At 51.0% G+C, this 21,840-nt stretch overlaps 1 protein-coding gene across 3 annotated transcripts in view; it reads right to left on the bottom strand.

Annotated features, from left to right (window-relative positions):
- GRM7 (glutamate metabotropic receptor 7) overlaps nucleotides 1–21,840 on the bottom strand; it is a 236,553-nt gene that overhangs the window by 96,594 nt on the left and 118,119 nt on the right. For all 3 annotated transcript variants that reach the window (XM_058844701.1, XM_058844700.1, XM_058844702.1), the window contains exons 3-4: nucleotides 15,627–15,768; nucleotides 13,432–13,586 (exon numbers count right to left, since the gene is read on the bottom strand). In XM_058844701.1, coding sequence (XP_058700684.1) covers nucleotides 13,432–13,586; nucleotides 15,627–15,768 — 297 coding nt within the window. The remainder of the gene's footprint in view (nucleotides 1–13,431; nucleotides 13,587–15,626; nucleotides 15,769–21,840) is intronic.

Here is a 21,840-nt window from a genome sequence, read left to right as displayed (position 1 = left end):
ATCATTAAGCCTAATTAAACCACAAAATTATTGACCCACTGCAGTTCCCATGTGCCTGAAGCGCTCTCATTGTCAGCCCAGGTGAGAGCAAATCCAACATATTGACCCAATTCCACTCCAGCAGGGATTTGATCAGTTTATGATATTTTTATTCTCCTATTTAGTCCGAGGGATGTCCACACTACTGACAGCCCGTTATTTACCCACACAGTAAATCATCACCTGCTAGAATTATTGATGCCAAATGAGTTGAAAGCAGATACTCAAACACTTTTCCAATTTTCCAAGCATTTAACCCAAAGCAGTTTCATTTACTGGGATTAAATCTGGGATAAAAGCATTAGGTGGAGAATGACAGGATCAATTTTAGGATCTCTCTGCAGATTTTATGCTGCTGCCCAACCACACACTATGGGGTGGTATTAAGACAATCTACAGACATTTTTTTGACCTTCTTTCTTGGCAAAAAGACCATAAAATAAATAATTTCATTAACTTCCATCGTGCCAGAAAAGTGCTTTGCAGTTGTTTTCTTTTTCAATAGTTGCTGATTCTAACTGTGCAAAAGGGTATTTTAGGTGGTGCCACATTTGACTTTTTATATCTATGACATAAATCACATACAGAGGAAATTCCACTCAGGGTCAATATGGGATTTTGGGCTGTAAAGTTCTGTTGGGGAAATAGATGAATATTGGCTGAGCAGCCTGGTTCTCACCATGAAATGATACAGCTGCCAGGGCAGTGAGATCATGGCCCAGGAGCCGTCTGAGGCAGCCCTGTCAGGGAAAGGTTAACACACAACTGTGTTATTATTCATCATTCACATTTCACAGCCCTCATTCTCCTCCTGGGTACCAACACCAGCAGCACAAGCCCTGAGTTTGTCTCTGTTTCCATGCTGGGGGCAGCAGCTCGGCTGGGGTTCCCTGCTGCAGCATCCCAGGATTCTGCTCCTTCCCTGGGATCCTCCTCCAGCTGCACCAGGGGCTGAGCTGAGCCCCATCCCAGGATTCTGCTCCTTCCCTGGGATCCTCCTCCAGCTGCACCAGGGGCTGAGCTCAGCCCCATCCCGGGATTCTGCTCCTTCCCTGGGATCCTCCTCCAGATACAGGGGCTGAGCTCAGCCCCATCCCGGGATTCTGCTCCTTTCCTGGAAATCCTCCTCCAGATACAGCAGGGGCTGAGCTCAGCCCCATCCCAGGATTCTGCTCCTTCTCTGGGATCCTCCTCCAGATACAGCAGGGGCTGAGCTCAGCCCCATCCCGGGATTCTGCTCCTTTCCTGGGATCCAGGGCAGTCCCAGGACCCTCCTCCAGCTGTGGCATTTTCCCCTTTCTCCCTTTGTTCATGAGCCACAAAGGGACAGATCCAAAGCAGGAGCTGCCCAGGATGCTCTGAGAGCCCCAGGCTCCAGGAACCCTCCAGATTCTGCATTTTCAGCCCCAGAGGGATTTCCCAGGCTGGCCCAGGTGTGGAGGCAGCCGGGCTGGTTACAGAGCTCAGCTGAACTCTCCCTTCTCTGGCTGCAGGAGGAACAATCCCCTGAGAGCTGCAGGAGCAGGGGGTTCCTGCTGGAACCAGCAGCAGCACCACAGCCACAGCACTCAGCTTCAGCAACGCCTCCTGGAGCAGAATTCTGCCAGGAATTCATCCTTTCCTGCTGCTCCCTTATTGGAAATGGGCAATTTGTTTTGCCAGGACCTTCATCTGTGAAAAAAGTCCCTCTCCTCACACCTAGGATGAGCTAAAAGCCTTTACAAAAGTTGTTTATCAAGTAACAGAGCAGCTGGGGCTGCCCCTGGGTCCCTGGCAGTGCCCAAGGCCAGGCTGGACACTGGGACAGGGGGAGGTGTCCCTGACATGGCTGGGGGGGCACTGGGTGGGATTTGGGGTCCTTCCCAACCCACTGGAAGTTTCTTCCCTCCAATTCCCCAAGTTCCTGCTTCCCACCCTTTGACCAGAAGCTGCTCCACAGATGGCCTGTTCCATTTTAATAATGCAGAGCAGCAAAAGCCGAGAGCCAGCAGTGGAAATGCAGAACATGAGAGAGCTTTTGCTCCCTGCACAGCAGCCACTGGAAAACGCTCTGAGCGTCTCCTTCCGAGCAGTTAAACTCCAGTCACCCACCTGCATCATTTAAATCAGGCTGAAAATACAGAAATCCCTCTCTGCTGGGATGCAGCGACTGCAGCAACTCCTGGAGAGGCTCAACAGGTTAAAATTCTAATAAAGAATTATACTAAAATGGAAATGCAAGGGGCTGCTCTGCCCAGCACTGAGTCCTTCCCACCCAGAGCTGATTTTCTCCCTGTGCCTCTCTGCAGTGTTTCCATGTCAACAGCAGCCACTGCAGAGTGTCCCCAGCTCTGTGCCAGCTCTGTGCCAGCTGTCCTGAGACACCCCAGAGCCCCCCAGGCACCCCCAGCCCCACTGCTGGCCCAGGGACCCTGCTGGGGGACACAGCAGGGACTTCAGGGGTGCTGGGCAGCCCAGGCACAGCTCTGGCCCTGCAGACACTGCCCACCTCCTGCTGGATCCACACAGACATGTCCAAGGAAACTGGGAGGGACCTCAGAGCTCCCCCAGTGTCCCCCTGCCATGGCAGGGACACCTCCCAATGTCCAGCCTGGCCTTGGGCACTGCCAGGGATCCAGGGACAGCCCCAGCTGCTCTGGGCACCTGTGCCAGGGCTCTCCACCCTGCCAGGGAATTTCTCCCCAGTATCCAATTTAAACCTCCCCTCCTCCTTCACAGGCCATTCCCCTGCTCCAACCACCCCCTGCTCCTGTGCAAAATCCCTCCCCAGCCTTCCTGCAACCCCCTTCAGGTGAAGGAAGGGGCTCTAAGATCTGCCCAGAGCTTTTCTTCTCCCTGAGCAACCTCATCTCACTCAAAGTAGAACCCAGCGCCCTCATCACATCCTTCCCTTTTTTCCTTAGGTTGTTTTAGGCAGCAGAGGCTCCTTGCAGGTTGGCAGCTGGTTTCTTGGTGCTGAGGCAGCCTGAAGAATGGCAGAGTGCAGGGAGCAGAGTGTGGGGAGGGAATTGCTGTTCTCTCCCTCCTCCCCACGCTCTGCCCGGCTGAGGCTGCCCAGCCCTGCGCCCTCTGAGCAAGGGACCACAGCAAACCCAGCTCAGAAACCAAACTGGGATTGCTGGGGCTGCCAAACCTGCAACTGCTGCACAGGAGCACCCACAGCACTCCCTGCACCTCTGGGGGAGGCAGGATCCATCTCCAGGCCACTGAAGGATTCCAGGAGCACGGCACGCTCTGTGCACCCATCCCTGATCCCAGCACGGCTCTTCCCTCTGTTTCATCCCTCCCCAGCGCTCCCCCTGGGCTCCTGGCCAGCCCTGGCCAGCCCCAGGAGCCCCGTGGCCAGTTCCTGCCCTGGAGCCCCCCGAGGAGCAGCAGGTGGGATTCCAAGAGCATCAACATCCAGCAGCCCCCTGAGCCCCCTGCCCTGGCACAGCCACCCAGAGGTGCTGGGGAGAGATGCCTGAGGCTGCCTCAATACCAGGAAACTTTTAAATGGCTCTCAAGTTGCAAGATAATTTGTATTCCCCTCTCTTCATACCAACACATTAACCAAATACATTATTTCCATAATGAGGAGATGAACATCTGTGTGGCTTCCCAAAATTTCAAGTGGCAATACTCGAGACAAGTATTCCCTCTGTGGGACTGACACATCAGCATTTCAAATAACTGCCAGAACTAAAAATATCACTTAAATTCTGAGGAGGTCAAAGACAGTTCAGGTGTGGTTTAGATTTCAGGTTTTTTTAGATAAAGCAAACCGATTTGCTAAGTCACTGCAGTATTGTAATAAATCACCTGCACTTGGGCCTGGGTAAAGGAGCTGCTCAGTGCAAACCTGGCCAGGAATGGGACAGACAAATACCTGAGCAGGGCTGGGTGACTGGAAGTGGCTGTGAGAAGCTGAAGAAGCTGAAGAGCTCTGGCTCAGCCCCAGCAGCAGCAGAGCAGCCCCAGCTATGGTGGCTTCACCTCTCCCTGCTTTGGTACAATAAACCTGCCCAAAGCCAGCCAAAAAACCAACTCATCCCATTAGATCTGGAATATTCTCCTTTGGAAGTTCATGCTAGGGAAGCAGTAACAAGCAGAGGAGCAAACAGCTGAGGTTGGAAAGGAAGATGAGAAGGATTTCCTCCTTCCACCCAGGACTCGATGCTCGCAGGGCCCTTCCTTCAGGAAATTCTGTGTTTTGGGGGGGCTGAGGCTCCTCTGCACGGGTGACCCCTGTGAGCACCCAAAGGACAGGAGAGGGAAGGAGCAGAGGCAGCCTGGTGTCCCTGCAGGGATCCCCAGCTGCTCAGGGAGGTGTCAGTGGTGCTCATCACCACTGTGGCAGCACACACTGCCTCTCATTAGGCCTCATCATTATTCACAAGCAATTACAGCAGCAGTAATCAGCTTGAGGCCCCTGACTCTCTTCTTTCTCAGCAGTTCTCCCACAGTTACCTTTGGAGGGTGGGACACACCAGGAGCAGCCCCTGCAGAGCCCACTCAGCCCTCTGGCAGGGGTTTCCTGCATCTTTTTCCTGCTGCATTTTTCTCCACTGCATCTGGAGAAGCTTCAGTTTTCCTGGCATTCTCTGTTAGAGACCCTGAGGGAATTTACCTGAGGTAAATCAGTTAACATCTCAGCACTGTGCTGCTGGGAGGAGAGCCACAGCTGCCAAGGCTGGGAGGGTGAGGTTCCACCAGGGCTGACAGAAACAAGGGGATTCCGTTCTGATGGAATGCAAATAAAACCTGAGCTCTGCTTCCCAGGCCTTTCCCTTCAGCTGCACACAGCAGGATCTTCCCAGGGCAGCTCCCCAGCACCCTGCACTTCCAGAGGACACAGGAGGGTTGTGTTTCTCCAGCCTCAGCAGGAGACCCAGCCCATCCATCCATCATCCATCCATCCATCCATCCATCATCCATCCATCATCCATCCATCATCCATCCATCCATCATCCATCATCCATCATCCATCCATCATCCATCATCCATCATCCATCATCCATCATCCATCCATCCATCATCCATCCATCCATCCATCATCCATCCATCCATCATCCATCCATCCATCCATCCATCCATCACCCATCCATCATCCATCATCCATCATCCATCATCCATCCATCCATCCATCCATCATCCATCCATCATCCATCATCCATCCATCATCCATCCATCCATCCATCCATCCATCCATCCATCCATCCATCCATCCATCATCCATCATCCATCATCCATCCATCATCCATCATCCATCATCCATCCATCCATCCATCATCCATCATCCATCCATCATCCATCATCCATCCATCCATCCATCATCCATCCATCCATCCATCATCCATCATCCATCCATCATCCATCCATCATCCATCCATCCATCCATCCATCCATCCATCATCCATCCATCATCCATCATCCATCATCCATCCATCATCCATCATCCATCCATCCATCATCCATCCATCCATCCATCCATCCATCATCCATCATCCATCATCCATCCATCATCCATCCATCATCCATCATCCATCCATCATCCATCCATCCATCATCCATCCATCCATCCATCCATCCATCCATCCATCCATCATCCATCATCCATCATCCATCATCCATCCATCATCCATCATCCATCATCCATCATCCATCATCCATCCATCATCCATCATCCATCATCCATCCATCCATCATCCATCATCCATCCATCATCCATCATCCATCCATCCATCCATCATCCATCCATCCATCCATCATCCATCATCCATCCATCATCCATCCATCATCCATCCATCCATCCATCCATCATCCATCCATCATCCATCATCCATCATCCATCCATCATCCATCATCCATCCATCCATCATCCATCATCCATCATCCATCCATCATCCATCCATCCATCATCCATCCATCATCCATCCATCCATCCATCCATCCATCCATCCATCCATCCATCCATCCATCATCCATCATCCATCATCCATCCATCATCCATCCATCATCCATCATCCATCCATCATCCATCCATCCATCATCCATCCATCCATCATCCATCCATCCATCCATCCATCCATCCATCCATCCATCCATCCATCATCCATCCATCATCCATCCATCATCCATCCATCATCCATCCATCCATCCATACATCCATCCATCCATCCATCATCCATCATCCATCCATCATCCATCCATCCATCATCCATCCATCATCCATCATCCATCCATCCATCCATCCATCATCCATCATCCATCCATCCATCCATCCATCCATCCATCCATCCATCCATCCATCCATCCATCATCCATCCATCCATCCATCATCCATCCATCCATCCATCCATCATCCATCCATCATCCATCCATCCATCCATCCATCCATCATCCATCCATCCATCATCCATCCATCCATCCATCCATCATCCATCCATCATCCATCCATCATCCATCCATCCATCCATCATCCATCCATCCATCCATCCATCCATCCATCCATCCATCCATCATCCATCCATCATCCATCCATCATCCATCCATCCATCCCCGTTTCTGAGGAGCACAGGGCTGCATGGAGCAGCTTTTCCAGAATCCTTCTCCATCCCTTTGTCATGCAGTCGGGTCAGCAGAACAAAAACACGCTCCTGGAGCAGACCTGCAAACCCAGCAGAGTGAAGTGGGCATTTCTGCATTCATTGTATCATCTTTAAGGAAATTATGTGTATTATTCTGTGCATTATTTCCTAAACTGCTCTTTCCCAAAGCCTGTAATCAGTGAAGCATTAACAACACACACCAGAAGACAAAAATGCAGGGAAACAAACAAGAAAAGCCTTTCAAACCTCTGCTCACTTCCTAAAATGAGCACATTTCTGTGTGTGCCTCTGCCTGCCTCAGCCAGGGGTGCCAGGAACACACTCCTGCTGGGTCTGGGGGTGTGGAGCCCCAGCAGAGGGGCTGGAGCCTGCAGGGAGCTTTCCTGGGGTGCTCTGGAATGCTCTGGAATGCTCTGGAATGTTGAATGCCCCAGCAGAGGGGCTGGAGCCTGCAGGGAGCTTTCCTGGGATGCTCTGGAATGCTCTGGAATGAGGGGCTGGAGCCTGCAGGGAGCTTTCCTGGGGTGCTCTGGAATGAGGGGCTGGAGCCTGCAGGGAGTTTCCTGGGGTGCTCTGGAATGCTCTGGAATGTTGAATGCCCCAGCAGAGGGGCTGGAGCCTGCAGGGAGCTTTCCTGGGGTGCTCTGGAATGCTCTGGAATGTTGAATGCCCCAGCAGAGGGGCTGGAGCCTGCAGGGAGTTTCCTGGGATGCTCTGGGTGCCCACGGGCAGAGCCAGGCTGGGACCAGCTGCTCAGACAGGACAGAGCCATCACAAACACATGACCCTGGTGCAGTGAAGGCACTTTTGGGGTGTGATGAAGACTTTCATCAGCCCTGCACCCATCAGAGCCTCCTGCAGGAGAGGCCTGGGGAGCCCCTGGGGCTGCCACACACAAACAGCAGCTTTCTAGAACTGCAGTCCTTCCTTTGTGGCTGGAAATGCTCTGCCCAAACACACCCAGCTGACAGCTCCCAGGTCACATCAGCCAGAGGAAAACTGATCTTGAGGGGGTGCAAGCCAGGGTACCCCAAAAGCTTCAATCCATCTGAAGGGTATCAGTGGCTGTGTGCTCTCCGGGGATGATCTCCTCCTAGAGCAGCAGCCCTCCCTGTGTGCCTGCATGCACTCATCCCTGAGAACACCCACAGCACCTGCAGGGTCCTGGAATCACAGCTGGATGTGCTCATCAAAGGGAAAATGCCAGCAGAGCCCGGGGAGCAGTGCCCACCCCACAGCCCCGGAGCCACACACGATGAGCAATGCCATGCATCCCTGGTTCTGGCACTGCCAGATCTGCTGGGGCTGCCTGAGCAGCTCCTTTCACTTGCAGGGCCCCAGAGAAAGCTCCTAAATCTCTATTTTCCAGCAGCTCTTTATGGCCCAATTAGAGCTTCCCACCTCATTTCTGTGCTGGGAAGCAGCAGCAGCAGCAGCAGAATCATTTGGTTCAAACCCCACTGGGGACAGGATTTCTTGTTAATGCCCTGCTGGTTATGGGCTGTGTCCTGCACTGACAAGTGGCAGATAATTCTCTTTAATCCTCTGGAACCATCACCCCTCACACAGCCCCAGGGAGCAGCCAGGGGTGACTCCAGCAGGATGCAGAATGTCCTGAGCAGGGAGGAAAGGTGAGACCCCAGTTCTGCCTCCAGCCCTGCAATTCCTCAGGGAATGGGCAATTCCCTGGGCCCTGCTCTCCAGCATTTCCAGCAGGATCCCTCTGGGGGCTCTGGCCCCATTCTGGAGCAGAGATTTACCTGCAGCCCTGGTGCCACAGCCCTGGTGCCACAGCCCTGGTGCCACAGCCCCGTGTCCTGGGGACAGCAGGGACAGACCCAGAGCTGGAACCCTTCAGAGAGCAGCAAGGAAAACAGCTCAGGGGGAGGAGAGCAGGATTTGGGGCAGGTAATGGGGAGAGATCTGGGGCTGATGGTCCCAGCTACACCTCCTGTGCCTTTTCCCCTCTGGGTTTTGGGGCTGCTGGGCTCTGCTCCAGCCCCCCAGAGCCACGTCCTTCCATGCCAGCTCCTCTCAAAGCACATGGCTCACACCCCAGGGACACAGAGAAAGCTGGAGAACAACAGAGAGCTGGAAAAGCCCCTGCACCTGGAAACAAACAGAAACAAAGCAAGGGAAGTATTTTAAAAATATTATTTTGCATTATACACTGGCCTCCTGCTGCCTCGAGGGACAGGCAGGGCTGTGGGCAGCTCTTCATTCCCAGGGAATATTCCAGGGAAAAATGAACCCTGAGCTCCTTCCCTGTGCCACACTGGGGCTGTGAGGGTAAAACTCTTCAGAGCCCCTGAACAGGGAGGGGTTTTCATTCTCACTCTTTGTTTTATCCCATGTTCATACTGCCCAAACAAAAAAGGAGCAAAGCAGCTCTTGCTGGGAATGAAAACAAAACAGGATTCACCATCTCTTTGGAAGACAAATAACTGGAAATTCCAGGGACAGTTTTGTTGGTTTGCAGGGCTTGCAGTTTTTATATTTTAAAATGTATAGGCTCATCCCTGTGCTGGGTTTGAGCTATGCCTCAACCTTCTTGCCCAGAGCTTCACAAACTCCAGCCTCAGCCTCATCCACAGCCTCTGGAATTGAATCATTAATCTGAAATCTATTTGAATCCCACTGTTCAGTTGCATCAATTCTGAGCTCAGACAGTAAAGACTGTTTTTCTCCACATCAGCAAAGCTTTTCCCAGACTTTCTAAATAATTCAGATGGAATCTCTGTATGATCCTCTGTATTCCTCCTCCAGCTGCTCTCCTCCATGGTTCCAGCTCCCTGGAGCTGCTGTCCCAGCACACACACCTGGGAAAGGAACACGCAGACACAAAGGTGAGAGGAAACCCAGAGCCCCACTGCAAGCTCTGCTCCCAGGGCCAGCCTGACCAATTCTGCACAGGAAAACAATTCCTGGGCTCGGGATGAGGCTTGGGAGCCTCCCCTGGTGTCAGGAGGGGCTGGCACAGCCCAGCTTGGGACAGCTCCGAGCACCAAGGGCAGGGTCCAACATCCTGCTGCCACTGCTGCTCCAGGGACAAACAGAAATAAACACAAACAGAAATAAACACAAACAAAAATAAATACAAACTGAAATAAACACAAACAGAAATAAATACAAACAGAAATAAATACCAACAGAAATAAATACAAACTGAAATAAACACAAACAGAAATAAATACCAACAGAAATAAATAAATCCTCTTCTTCCTCTTGTTATAGATACATTTTATATTCTTGGCTATTCACAAATACTAAAATGAATGTTATGTGTATAAGAATGAGAAATTTTGTTGTATTAATATAGTTTATTTCTGTTATTGATGAAATTTAGAAATAGTGGTATAATGCATATATGTTAGGCTATGGCATAGTATTAAAATAAAAACTGCTTTTGTTTGTATAACCCAAATGCTGAAAAAAATAGCTGGAGACACTTTCTTTTTCCTTTTGTAAACTCTCTTATCCAGATGAAGACAGCAGTGACCAGAACTCTGGGGGCAGGAATTTATTGCATTTCTGGGATCAGGGAATGTAAATCTCAATGGCACCAAGAAGATTGATCTATTGGGAAGGGGGCAAGAGAAAACTAAACAGAAGAACACCAAAGATCCTAAGGAGAATGTCTGAATATGTGTGAGAATTTATGGATATGTAGTAGGGTTCTGTTTTTAAGGGACAATCCTTTGTCAGTGAGGTGAATGCAGAGACACCCAGCTCTATCTGTATACTTTATTTTTATCTCCTAATTGGGTTTTTTTATTAAACTTTTAAATTCTATAAAATGATGTGAAGCTCGTTTTTCACACTCTGGAAGCCTCTCCCAGCCTCCTGTACCTGGCTGGGCTGGCACTGGAGCGTGTTCTGCCACGGAGTGATTCCTCTTTCATGTGCACTTCTCTGGCTCACTGTCTACTGCAATTATGCAAATAAAATGCAACTTTATCCTTTCAGCATAATTACATCAAACACAATCAGGCTATATTAAGACTGACTCAAGATGAATGAATTCAGTTCATCTAATGATTTCCTAAATCCCCCCCATGGGACTGTGGCAAAGAAAATTCTGTCCCAAGAGTGACATCAAGTACCAAGACAAATAACTGTGGATCTGGGGCCTGATCCTACAAAAAGCCAGATCAGGCCCCTCTGGAGTCACAGGCTGCTGGGATATTCCCACAGTCAGAAAAGCAGGAACATCAGCTGCTACCTGTGTCCAGAGGTGTGAAACCACAGCACACCTGCACTTCACACCTGTACTTTGATCTGAAGTCACAGCTGGGGGTGAAGAATAATTTGAAAAATGCTTTTTTCCTGTAAAATGAGTGTTTCAGTTTATAACTCATGTGACCAACAGCTCTGCAGACAAAACCCTGCTAGTCCAAAGTGTGCCACACACCCTTGAACTCACGGGCACATCCACTTTGGGTGCAGCTGAAGGTTCCCTGGCTGATTAGCCAAACATTATTCCCTTTACTGTGGCAAGAGGCAGTGTCAGTATTGAGGTCAAGGCACGTGAGCTGCAGAGCCCTCTCTGCTTCCAGCAGGGTTCCTTAGGAATCTCCCTCCAACATATTCCAAATAGTACTTAAGATAAAAGGAAAGGGAAAAAAAAGAAGAGATGCTTCTGGGGAGTAAAACAAGGGCAGCCCCCTCATTCATGACTCTAGCCCAGAGTTCTCACTAAATCCAGTGGGAATTGAGCTGTGGCCCTGCCCTGGAGCCCCAGGACCCTGCATGGCTGGGATCTGCTCAGGGCACTGAGCTCCAGCCTGCTCCTGCAGTTTGTCTCCTTCAGTTTGCAGGGAAAATCAAGGTGCTTTATTTCTTTTTTATGCCCTCATCAAAAGCAAGGCGTTGCTGAGTTTTAGGAAGCAGATGTTCACTTCTGGCTGATGAAAGAATGACATTAAAACATCGAATCCCTTTCTCTGGGTCTGGTGGCCAAATGAAATGGAAACAACAGAGAGGAAACAGAAGAAGGTCCAGCAGCCTGAGCACGAGGCAGGGAGCAGCCCAGAGGGAAAAGAGCCTCCCTGGGCATGGAAGCAGCAAAGGCCGAGGATCCCTGACACCTTCACTGCCTGTGAGGATCCCTGACACCTTCACTGCCTGTGAGGATCCCTGACACCTTCACTGCCTGTGAGGATCCCTGACACCTTCACTGCCTGTTCTCCTGGAGAACGAGCCACAAACGGGATCAGCCTGAGAGGAGAACCTGGCAGCGCCAAACTGCTCCAGCAGCACTGGGACGAGCTCTGCCCCCCATGCCAGCCCTGCAGCCGTGCCAGCAGGAGCAGATGGCACAGACAGATGGCAAACAGGGCTGGCTGGGCAGGGCAGGAGCAGCCCAGGGCTGGGCAGGGGACAGGGAGAGCTCTCTGCTCTCTCCTGGCCCAGGCACAGCTCCCAGGGCTGCCCTTCCCAGCAGGGACACAGACACAGCCCCTGGCTGCTCCTCACGACACCTCCACACACCTTTGTGTGTTTGATTCAAATGGAATCTGGGCAGCACAGCAATCCCCCAGCCAAGCTGGCCACGGGAGCAGAATGCAGCTCTCCAACAGAGTCACTGAACAAGGACATTTCTGCAGGCTCAATAAACACAACTTGTTTTTGTAAATCCACCAAATACACTGATATTCATAACTCCAATTTAACTGACTTTCCCCACCTGAACTCTCCCACTCTGCCATCCTCACTCACTGCATCCAGAACCCCCTCGTGCTTCCCATCAGGGGTTTAATGTGCAACGTAAAAGGAAAATATTTCAAAACAAACAAACGTGGAAAGTTTTTGTTTCCGTGTACTGTTGACAAAATTTTCGTTTCTATGTCAAAAACCCTCAGGGATGAATACAGACAATGTGAAAAGCTTATTAAAATATCCTGGTTTTCTGAAACAAACCACTTCATTGTCTGTCAACTTTCTGTATTTACGGAGAAATAACATCCAAGAGTGCCTCAGGGGGTTAAAAATGTAAAAGAATGGAGCAGATGATCTACCTGAGAGGAATAACTGATGAGCAGGGAGTGCAGGTACAGGAAAAATGCAAATACTTGGTTTTGCAGGGAGTGAAGGCATCAGAACCCACTTTAATGTGGGCAGCGTGCTGGAGGAGCGGGCCAGCAGAGGAGTTGGGTGTCTCTGCTCAGTGAAACAACTGGAAACAACTTTCCCTCCCTATTCCAGAGAACACAGACCCTGACCAACCTCTCTGCTGCCCAGAGAAAGCCATGAGGATGCTAAAGCACCTTCACCCACAACAGGATTAACAAATCGAGGTGAGATCAGACAGCAAACACTTCAGAGCACGAGGGAAGCTGAGGAACAAAGGGATTAAGCAAAACAAATTTCCCAAAATTCACCATATGCACACATCTGTACAAGTGTGGATATTTCTGAAGCACACAAGCAATATGGATAAATACAGTGCTTGATCTGAAATAAAAGTGAAACTGAGTTTAAATGGAAACCACTGATGGAAAAATGAAGTTTTAGTTCTTCAGTAGAAAACTTCTCCTCTGCTTCAGAGAGGAACCCACAAGATTCCCCCTCCCCTGTAGGTGTGAGAGCTTCAGATCAGCTGGGGTTCTCTTTCCAGGGATAAAGCCCTGTGCCACCCTCCCAGGCTCTGAAATCAGGGCTCTGACAAGCAGCTGGGAAACAGCCCCGAGCTCCCAGGGGAGGAACACGGACACTCAGGAGACCAATCCCAAACAGCTGACACTGCTTGTGTCCACAGCTTTACCCCCAAACCCTGGGCAGGAGGGGCAGGACAGGCTCTTACCCTCGATGGTGGCTCTCTTGGGCAGGATGGTGATGGCTCCCTCGGCCACGTCCTCCTGCTGCAGCAGCGGGCTCACCTTGGAGCCCCAGGTGTCCGAGCCCACCCACAGGAAATGTCCCACCTGATCCGCCCTCTTGGCGGCCGCCAGGATCTGCCTGTGGAGAGGAATGAGCTGTTGGTTTGCATCGAGCCTTGATGGAAACACGGAGCTGCTTTGGGACACGGGCTGTGGGAATGGCACAATGGCTCCAGGAGCTCTGGGGTCTCCTCCTGGGGCTGTGCTGAACATGAACAGAACCCTGCTGAGCCCAGCAGAGCTCAGGGGCTTGGGACACTCTGCCTTGCAGGGCTCTCAGCAGCCTGGCCCAGGGAAACATGGAACTGGATGGTCTGCAAAAGTCCTTCCCAACCCAAACCATCCCGTCATCCATGCAGCACCTGATTTCTCTTTAAATTCACCCCCTGACTGAGCTACTGATTCCACTGAAACTCAGAGTTTTTCCATTGACTTTACCAAAACTTTTCCCTAAATTCTATTTGTCTCGTTTTCTGGGGCCAGGCCTCTCAGCAATTGATGATTCCATCACAATTTTAAGCTAATTTTAAATTCAGAATACACAAGTGTGTAATGAAATACAAAATATTCTTTGTGTTATTTTATGAGCCCATTCCATGTGGTTTAACCTTGAGCATCCGAGTCACTTTATCACCATTAACTTTCATTTGCCATAAAATAGACTGAATTAATGAATTACACAAAGTAGAATGAGCCTGGAGGAGGGGGCGTGTCCTCAATTCCTCTGAGAGGAGAGGTCACTCTGCCACCCAACACCATGGCAGGAAAAGCTCCCAGGTCCCACTCCTGTCCCCCCAGCACAGCCTGGGCACCCCATGAGCCAGGGCAGCAGCAGCCTTGTGCTTCCCCCTGGTGCCTCCCCACGTTCCAAACTCCACATTCCCAACATTCCCAACTCCACATTCCCAACTCCACATTCCCAACATTCCCAACTCCACATTCCCAACATTCCCAACTCCACATTCCCAACTCCACATTCCCAACATTCCCAACTCCACATTCCCAACATTCCCAATTCAACATTCCCAACTCCACATTCCCAACATTCCCAGCTCCCCATGTTCCCAACTCCCCACATTCCCAACTCCACATTCCCAACATTCCCAACTCCACATTCCCAACTCCACATTCCCAGCTCCCCATGTTCCCAGCTCCCCACGTTCCAAACTCCACATTCCCAACATTCCCAACTCCACATTCCAAACATTCCCAATTCAACATTCCCAACATTCCCAACTCCACATTCCCAACATTCCCAACTCCACATTCCCAACTCCATATTCCCAACATTCCCAACTCCACATTCCCAACATTCCCAACTCCACATTCCCAACATTCCCAATTCAACATTCCCAACATTCCCAACTCCACATTCCCAACTCCACATTCCCAACATTCCCAATTCAACATTCCCAACATTCCCAACTCCACATTCCCAACATTCCCAACTCCACATTCCCAACATTCCCAATTCAACATTCCCAACTCCACATTCCCAACATTCCCAACTCCACATTCCCAACATTCCCAGCTCCACATTCCCAGCTCCCCACATTCCCAGCTCCCCACGTTCCCAGCTCCCCATGTTCCCAGCTCCAGCTGCCCACGTGGCTCCCAGCACAGAGCTTTCCCTGCCTGGCTCTCCTGGCTCCTGGATCTCCTGGCTCTCCTGGATCTCCTGGCTCCTGGATCTCCTGGCTCTCCTGGCTCTCCAGGCTCTCCTGGCTCTCCTGGCTCTCCTGGCTCTCCTGGCTCTCCTGGCTCTCCTGGCTCTCCTGGATCTCCTGGCTCTCCAGGCTCTCCTGGCTCTCCTGGCTCTCCTGGCTCTCCTGGCTCTCCAGGCTCTCCAGGCTCTCCTGGCTCTCCTGGCTCTCCTGGCTCTCCTGGATCTCCTGGATCTCCTGGCTCTCCTGGCTCTCCTGGCTCTCCTGGCTCTCCTGGCTCTCCTGGCTCTCCTGGATCTCCTGGCTCTCCTGGCTCTCCAGGCTCTCCTGGCTCTCCTGGCTCTCCTGGATCTCCTGGCTCTCCTGGCTCTCCTGCCTCTCCTGCCTCTCCTGCCTCTCCTGCCTCTCCTGGCTCTCCCAGAGCCCAGAGGGATGGCTGTCCCAGCCAGCCTTACCTGATGTCCTCGTCGTTGGCGAAGATGACGATGGCCCTGGCGTTGGGCGTCTCCAGGAGCTGCCGGATGATTTTATCGAAGTCGATGCTCTTGTCCTTGCGGTCCTGGGGGATCTTCAGGGACTGGGCAATGCAGAGCCCACCTGTGCCAGAGAGCAGAGGACAAAGGGACCTTCAGAGGAGGACAGGGAAATGTGAGGGGAGAGCACAGCAAAGAGCATCGGCACAGTCACAGGTACCTGCAGCCAGACCAAAACTGCCCACTCTAACCACAGTTCCCCTATTACACTTGCCTAGTTTGTTTCAGAAAAAATAAAATATAAAAAAATCCCATCCCCACTGATGGGATTCTGTTTGTTGCTGGCAGATGAAAACACAACTTTTGCCTTAATTATTTTGTTTCTCAGTAGTAAACACTTTCATCTTCCACGGCATCTTTGATACCAGCCTGCTCACCATAGCGCACAGTGCGTTAATTAATAACGGATCAGAGCTCTTAATAAAAACCAGCAGTGGGGATGAGTTAATTAAAAGGCAGCAGGACAAGGGAGAGATTCACAGACAGGCTTTAAAACCCAGATTTAAAAGTCCTGGTAATTGAAGCACTGGAGAAGGTGTTGGAAGGTGAAGAACCTGGAGGAGGAAGCTCGAGCCCCAGAGCATCCTCCTCATCCCAGGGCAAAGCAAACCCGGAGAGAAGCGTGGGACAGCTGGGAAAAGCAAACTCCTGCTTGGAAATGGTGAAATGCAGATCTTGTGCCCATCCCTGAGCCCCTCACAAAGCAGGTCAGCCTCGTTCTGCCTGATTTTTGACAGAGAGAAGCTGAGCTGCAGCTGCCTGACAGCAAAGGAGCTCTGCTGGACTCTGCCTGTTCCAAACACTCGGGAGGGAAAACAATTCTTTCAGTGGGAAGGAAGAAAACAGTGAAAAAGAAAGGCTGGGAAAGAATAAAGGAGAATAATAGCCCCCAAGTTTTTCTCTGACTCACATAAAACATTTTGTTTCGCAATTATCACGACCTGGACTTCCTGCAACCTTTTTCTTCTCTTTAAAAGCAAACAATACCGAGTTTTAAAAATAAACATCATTTTAAATGAGGATCAAAAGTCTCACTGTCAGTGAGTTCAGAAGTCTGAACAGTTTTAAACGCTCTTTTTATTCTCCCCAGTCAAAATTACATGGAATGAACCCAAAGCCACGAGCAGTGTTCTCCAGCTTTCCCACAAGGTCCCTCTTGGCAGGGACCAGAGCTGGTTAAAAGCACAGCCCCAGCCAGCCCTGAGCATCCCCACACTGTCCCTGCCCGTGGCAGGGTGGCACTGGATGGGCTGCAAGGTCCTCCCAAGCCAACCACTCCATCAGCATCACACCAGTTGTGATAAACCCCCGTGTGCAGGCAGCCAGGACAGTGACATCTCTCTAGATAAAGAATCCATCCACACTAAAGAACCTCTGAGCCCAGGGGGCAAAAAGAACAGCCCCCTCCGCCAGGTGACACCCTGTCGTTGAGAAACTAGAATTAAAAAAAGAATTAATTAAGTTATTTAATATTGAATAAATGTGAGTGAGATGATGGAAAAGGGGCTGGAATGGTGGGAAGGCTGCTGGCTCTGCAGCCACCCTGGAGCAATCACATCCACTGTGTGGGGCCTGGGTGGGGAAGACGAAGCTCCCGTTGTTGTGGATGATGGTCACAGCTGAAGGCAGCATCCCTGGAGAGCCTCAGCTGTGGCCAGGCTGCCACAGGCACAGAAAGCCAACACAGCACCTGCTGCCAAAGCTGGAGCTGCCAGGGGCTGATGGAGGGAAAGAGGAGCCAGCCTGGGGAGAGGAAACAGTCTGCAGTGTGAGAGGGCAGGTCTCAGGTGCTGGCTGTGAGTTCTCCACCACCTTTGGGGGATCAGCTCCTGCTTTCCCAGAGGGGAAGGTGAAAACAAAGCAGAGCTCTGGTTTAAGCTGCCCACCTGGGAAAGAGTGGGCTCAGCCCCTCGGGATGGGGAGCTGCTCTCCATCCAGGCAGTGGGAGAGCTTTCCCAAAAGGAGCAGTGCCATGGTACCCTGCTCGCCTCGGCACCACCTCTGCTCAGAGGAATGGTGGATAAATGGCAAGGAGGAATTATGGAAAAATGGCAAAAATCACCCCTTGGCAAGCAGAGTGCCTGGGGAATTGGATGTCTGCTGTCCAAAAGGCACAGTGGAGTAAATTCAGCTTTCATAGCCTCATCCCACCTTCCACCACAACAGGAAGCATGTGCACAGTTATTGAAACTGTCAGGTTCATTCACAGCACTTCTGAGGGAAAAACCTCCGAGGGAATTAGGTGGTAAAAACATGAAAGTTGCAAATTCGGGATCCTGACCAACACCCTGAGCAGTGTCCTGGCTGCTCCTGCCACCCCTGAGCAGGGTCCTGGCTGCTCCTGCCACCCCTGAGCAACACCCTGACCACTCCTGCCACCCCTGAGCAACACCCTGACCACTCCTGCCACCCCTGACCAACACCCTGACCACTCCTGCCACCCCTGAGCAACACCCTGACCACTCCTGCCACCCCTGACCAACACCCTGACCAACACCCTGACTGCTCCTGCCACCCCTGACCAACACCCTGAGCAGTGCCCTGACTGCTCCTGCCACCCCTGAGCAGTGTCCTGACTGCTCCTGCCACCCCTGAACAGTGCCCTGACTGCTCCTGCCACCCCTGAACAGTGCCCTGACTGCTCCTGCCACCCCTGAACAGTGCCCTGACTGCTCCTGCCACCCCTGAACAGTGCCCTGACTGCTCCTGCCACCCCTGAACAGTGCCCTGACTGCTCCTGCCACCCCTGAACAGTGCCCTGACTGCTCCTGCCACCCCTGAACAGTGCCCTGACTGCTCCTGCCACCCCTGAACAGTGCCCTGACTGCTCCTGCCACCCCTGAACAGTGCCCTGACTGCTCCTGCCACCCCTGAGCAGTGTCCTGGCTGCTCCTGCCACCCCTGAGCAGGGTCCTGGCTGCTGCTGCCACCCCTGAGCAGGGTCCTGGCTGCTGCTGCCACCCCTGAGCAGGGTCCTGGCTGCTCCTGCCACCCCTGAGCAGTGTCCTGGCTGCTCCTGCCACCCCTGAGCAGGGTCCTGGCTGCTCCTGCCACCCCTGAGCAGGGTCCTGGCTGCTCCTGCCACCCCAGAGCCCCGGAGCATTCCCACAGGCGGAGCAGGCACTGAGCCAGCGCTGGTGTTTGGGGATGCAGGGCCCTGGGGATGAAGAGCTGCTGCAGTAGCCATGGATACCCCTGATTATTTGCTGTTTGGATTCTGCTACAACACTAAGTACGTTATTCTGCTTCCCTGAAATTCTCCAGGAGCTATTTTTCTTATCACCACTTAATTGGATTATCAGGTAGCAAAAGAGACAATTTAACACTTTTTCAGCTGATTTATCTGCAGAGATCCTCTTTTGGGGGGAATCACTTTTGGCAACGCTCAAAACATCACGTCACGAAGTTATGTTGGTGCTGGTGATTATTAAAAGGAACTCTCAATTAATTTGATGAATACATTTCTTTAAGATTAGCAGCTGCCAGGAGCTGCCTCCTGGATGTTTATCAGAGCTCTGGGAACAACAGGCAAAGCCCCAGCACAGCTCTGCTGCTCCTGCGACTCCAGGAGCTCCCTGACTGCACACCAGCACAGAAAACACCCCAAAAAAAACATTTTAAGGATGGTTTAGTTGGGAGGGGTGAAAAAAGCTCAGGTAAAGTACAGATGGTACCTAGACTGTGTAAAGTAAGCAATAACAGTAAAAAGTCCTGAGTGCAGGAGAGCTGTGACCCCTCAGAGGCAGGGAGCTGCCTGCCCCACAAACACAACCCCATCACACCCGGGGAAACAAATCCATCAAACACTTCAGCTGAAGTCTGGGGGAGCCAAAGGAGGGGAATTAACTGGGAAAGGAATGGAGTAAATCTCAAAGGCACACAGAGCAGGTTTTTCCCATTTCATTGTACATTTTCTATATCACTGCTGGGATCTGGCATTTCCTGCCATTCCCTGCATATACAATTTATGAGCTGCAATGAATTTGACTTGTAAACCTCCTGGATTCTGCAGACAAGAGACCAGTGGCAGTAACAGGGAAAACTGAGTTTAAAGAAGTCAGGATTCTCCCCATGTGAAATCTGAGGAGAGTTCCCTGATAAAGCAGCAGCACATCCTGAAGAACCAGAATGATAAAAGATCATTTTATAGTCCTGAAATACAGCTGGGGCTGCCAGCTTGCACCAAACTTCTCAGCAGGGACAGAGTTGTTTGAACAACTGACACAAACCCACCAAACCCTCCAAGCCAGAGGCTGGAGATCCATCTGAGACTCACCCAAGGCTCTGCTGCAGCAGTCACAGCCCAGGGAGGGCTTTAGGGCCAGGCTTTGGTTTATGTTTAACTAAAACCCAGAATAAACCCACATTCCAGGACCTGCCATCAGCCTCACACAAAGAACAATCAGATCTTCAGGAAGTTATTTGAATTTAGGAGAATTTCCAGTCCCATTCCCAAACCTGCAAATTCACAATAAAACAAGTGAACAGTCCTGAGCTGGTTGTTGAATATTCCCCTGTCCCATCGTGGGACAAGGTGCCACCAGCGTGGGAGTTCACCAGGGGCTGCTCTGAGCCCATCAGAACACTCCCAACACACAATCCCAGGGGTTTATCCAGGAGGGATGATCCCATCTGGGCTGAACCAGCATCATCTGCTGGGATGCAGAGCCTGGGAGATGCCCAGGGGTTCTGCCCCAGCACCAGCTCTGCCCCCTGCACTCCAGAGGAATTTCAGTCTGTGGAAAAGCTCCTGCCATTCCACACAGCCAGAACTGGAAATAAATGGATTTATTCTGCCTCCCAAGGAAAGCAGAGGGAGCTGGGTGGGTTTCATCCTGCTGCACTCCACCCACACAGCTCTGGGCAATGGAGCATCCTGGGCATGGAGCACCACACTGCAAGGGAAGAAAATAAATGGAGAGGCCAAACCAGCACAGAATATGCAGGATCCTCAAGAAAAAGGAACTTCAAGTTAAAAAAGAGTTTGTAGAGAGATCCAGAAATGCCAGCTGGGCCCTTGTGTCCTAAATCAAAGTCCTAATGAGGCTCTGGATTGGCTGGGTGTTTCTTTACCAGAACAATTAATATCCTGCTCCCTAGGAATGCTCTCTCTCCTGCCTGCCAAGAGCTACAAAGTCCTTGCTTATGGCAGTAAAAGAAGTTTACAACTGCCCTGATCTGCAGATGGGCTCGGGTTTAAATTACATCTCCATAGTATGGTAATTCAATAGTAAAAATGGAAAGTGCACCAATAATAAAATTACATTAAAACATGGAATGACAACAATTTATCCAAGGAAAAGGATCCCTGTGGATACCCAACAGCTTTAACTGAGAAACTTTCTACACATGAAGAAGCTACTGAATCACTTGGAAATCTCATTTTCACTAATCTTGTTTCTTGTTTCATTTTTTCACATTAGCCCTCATCATTACCCAACAACAGAACACCTAAACTAATATGGAAGACTAATATTTCTAGTATGTTATTCATTAATGCTTAATTCCATTGTGTCAGACCTTTGCTGCATATTTAATGACATTCCTGGTGTGTTTTATCACCTCCAAATTGTCCTTTATTATGGCAGTTAAACTCCAGTAATATACAAAAAATTAAGACTCTCCTTGGGAACACTAAATTAAATAATAAGAATGGTGTAAGATCACTTTGAGAGATGTAGGAAGGCTGTGTTTGTGAGGCAGAGCAGGAGGAAAGCGAGGATGAGCTGCAGTGCTGGGCAGTGGGGACAGGCTCAGCCCAGGGCTGCACAAGGGATCAGCAGCTTTTGGCTTCCTAAAACCTGCAGGAGCTGCCCTGGAGCCACACAGAGGGACCAGGCTGGAAAAAGCAATGGGGAGTCAAAGTCCTGCTTCAAACATTTCAATCCCTTTTGCTGTCCAGCTCCAGGAGCAGAGCCCAGCGAGGGAGGAGCTCTGAGATCCCCCTGCCCAGGGAATGGCACCTGCTGGAATCAAGGGATTGCAGGGAATCAAGAAGAAAACTCCTGCATGGATAAACCATTCCCTGTTTTCTTTGAAAGAGCCAGAGCAGGAAGCTCCTCAGCTGAAGATTTTATTTGTGCCTTGAGTCTTGTCTTCCCCCTGTTTCCAAGAAGCCAGAGGCAGGGGAGAGCCC

The sequence above is a fragment of the Poecile atricapillus genome, chromosome 9, assembly GCF_030490865.1.
Source record: "Poecile atricapillus isolate bPoeAtr1 chromosome 9, bPoeAtr1.hap1, whole genome shotgun sequence".
NCBI lineage: Eukaryota > Metazoa > Chordata > Aves > Passeriformes > Paridae > Poecile > Poecile atricapillus.
This window is presented reverse-complemented; position numbering and strand designations above follow the sequence as displayed.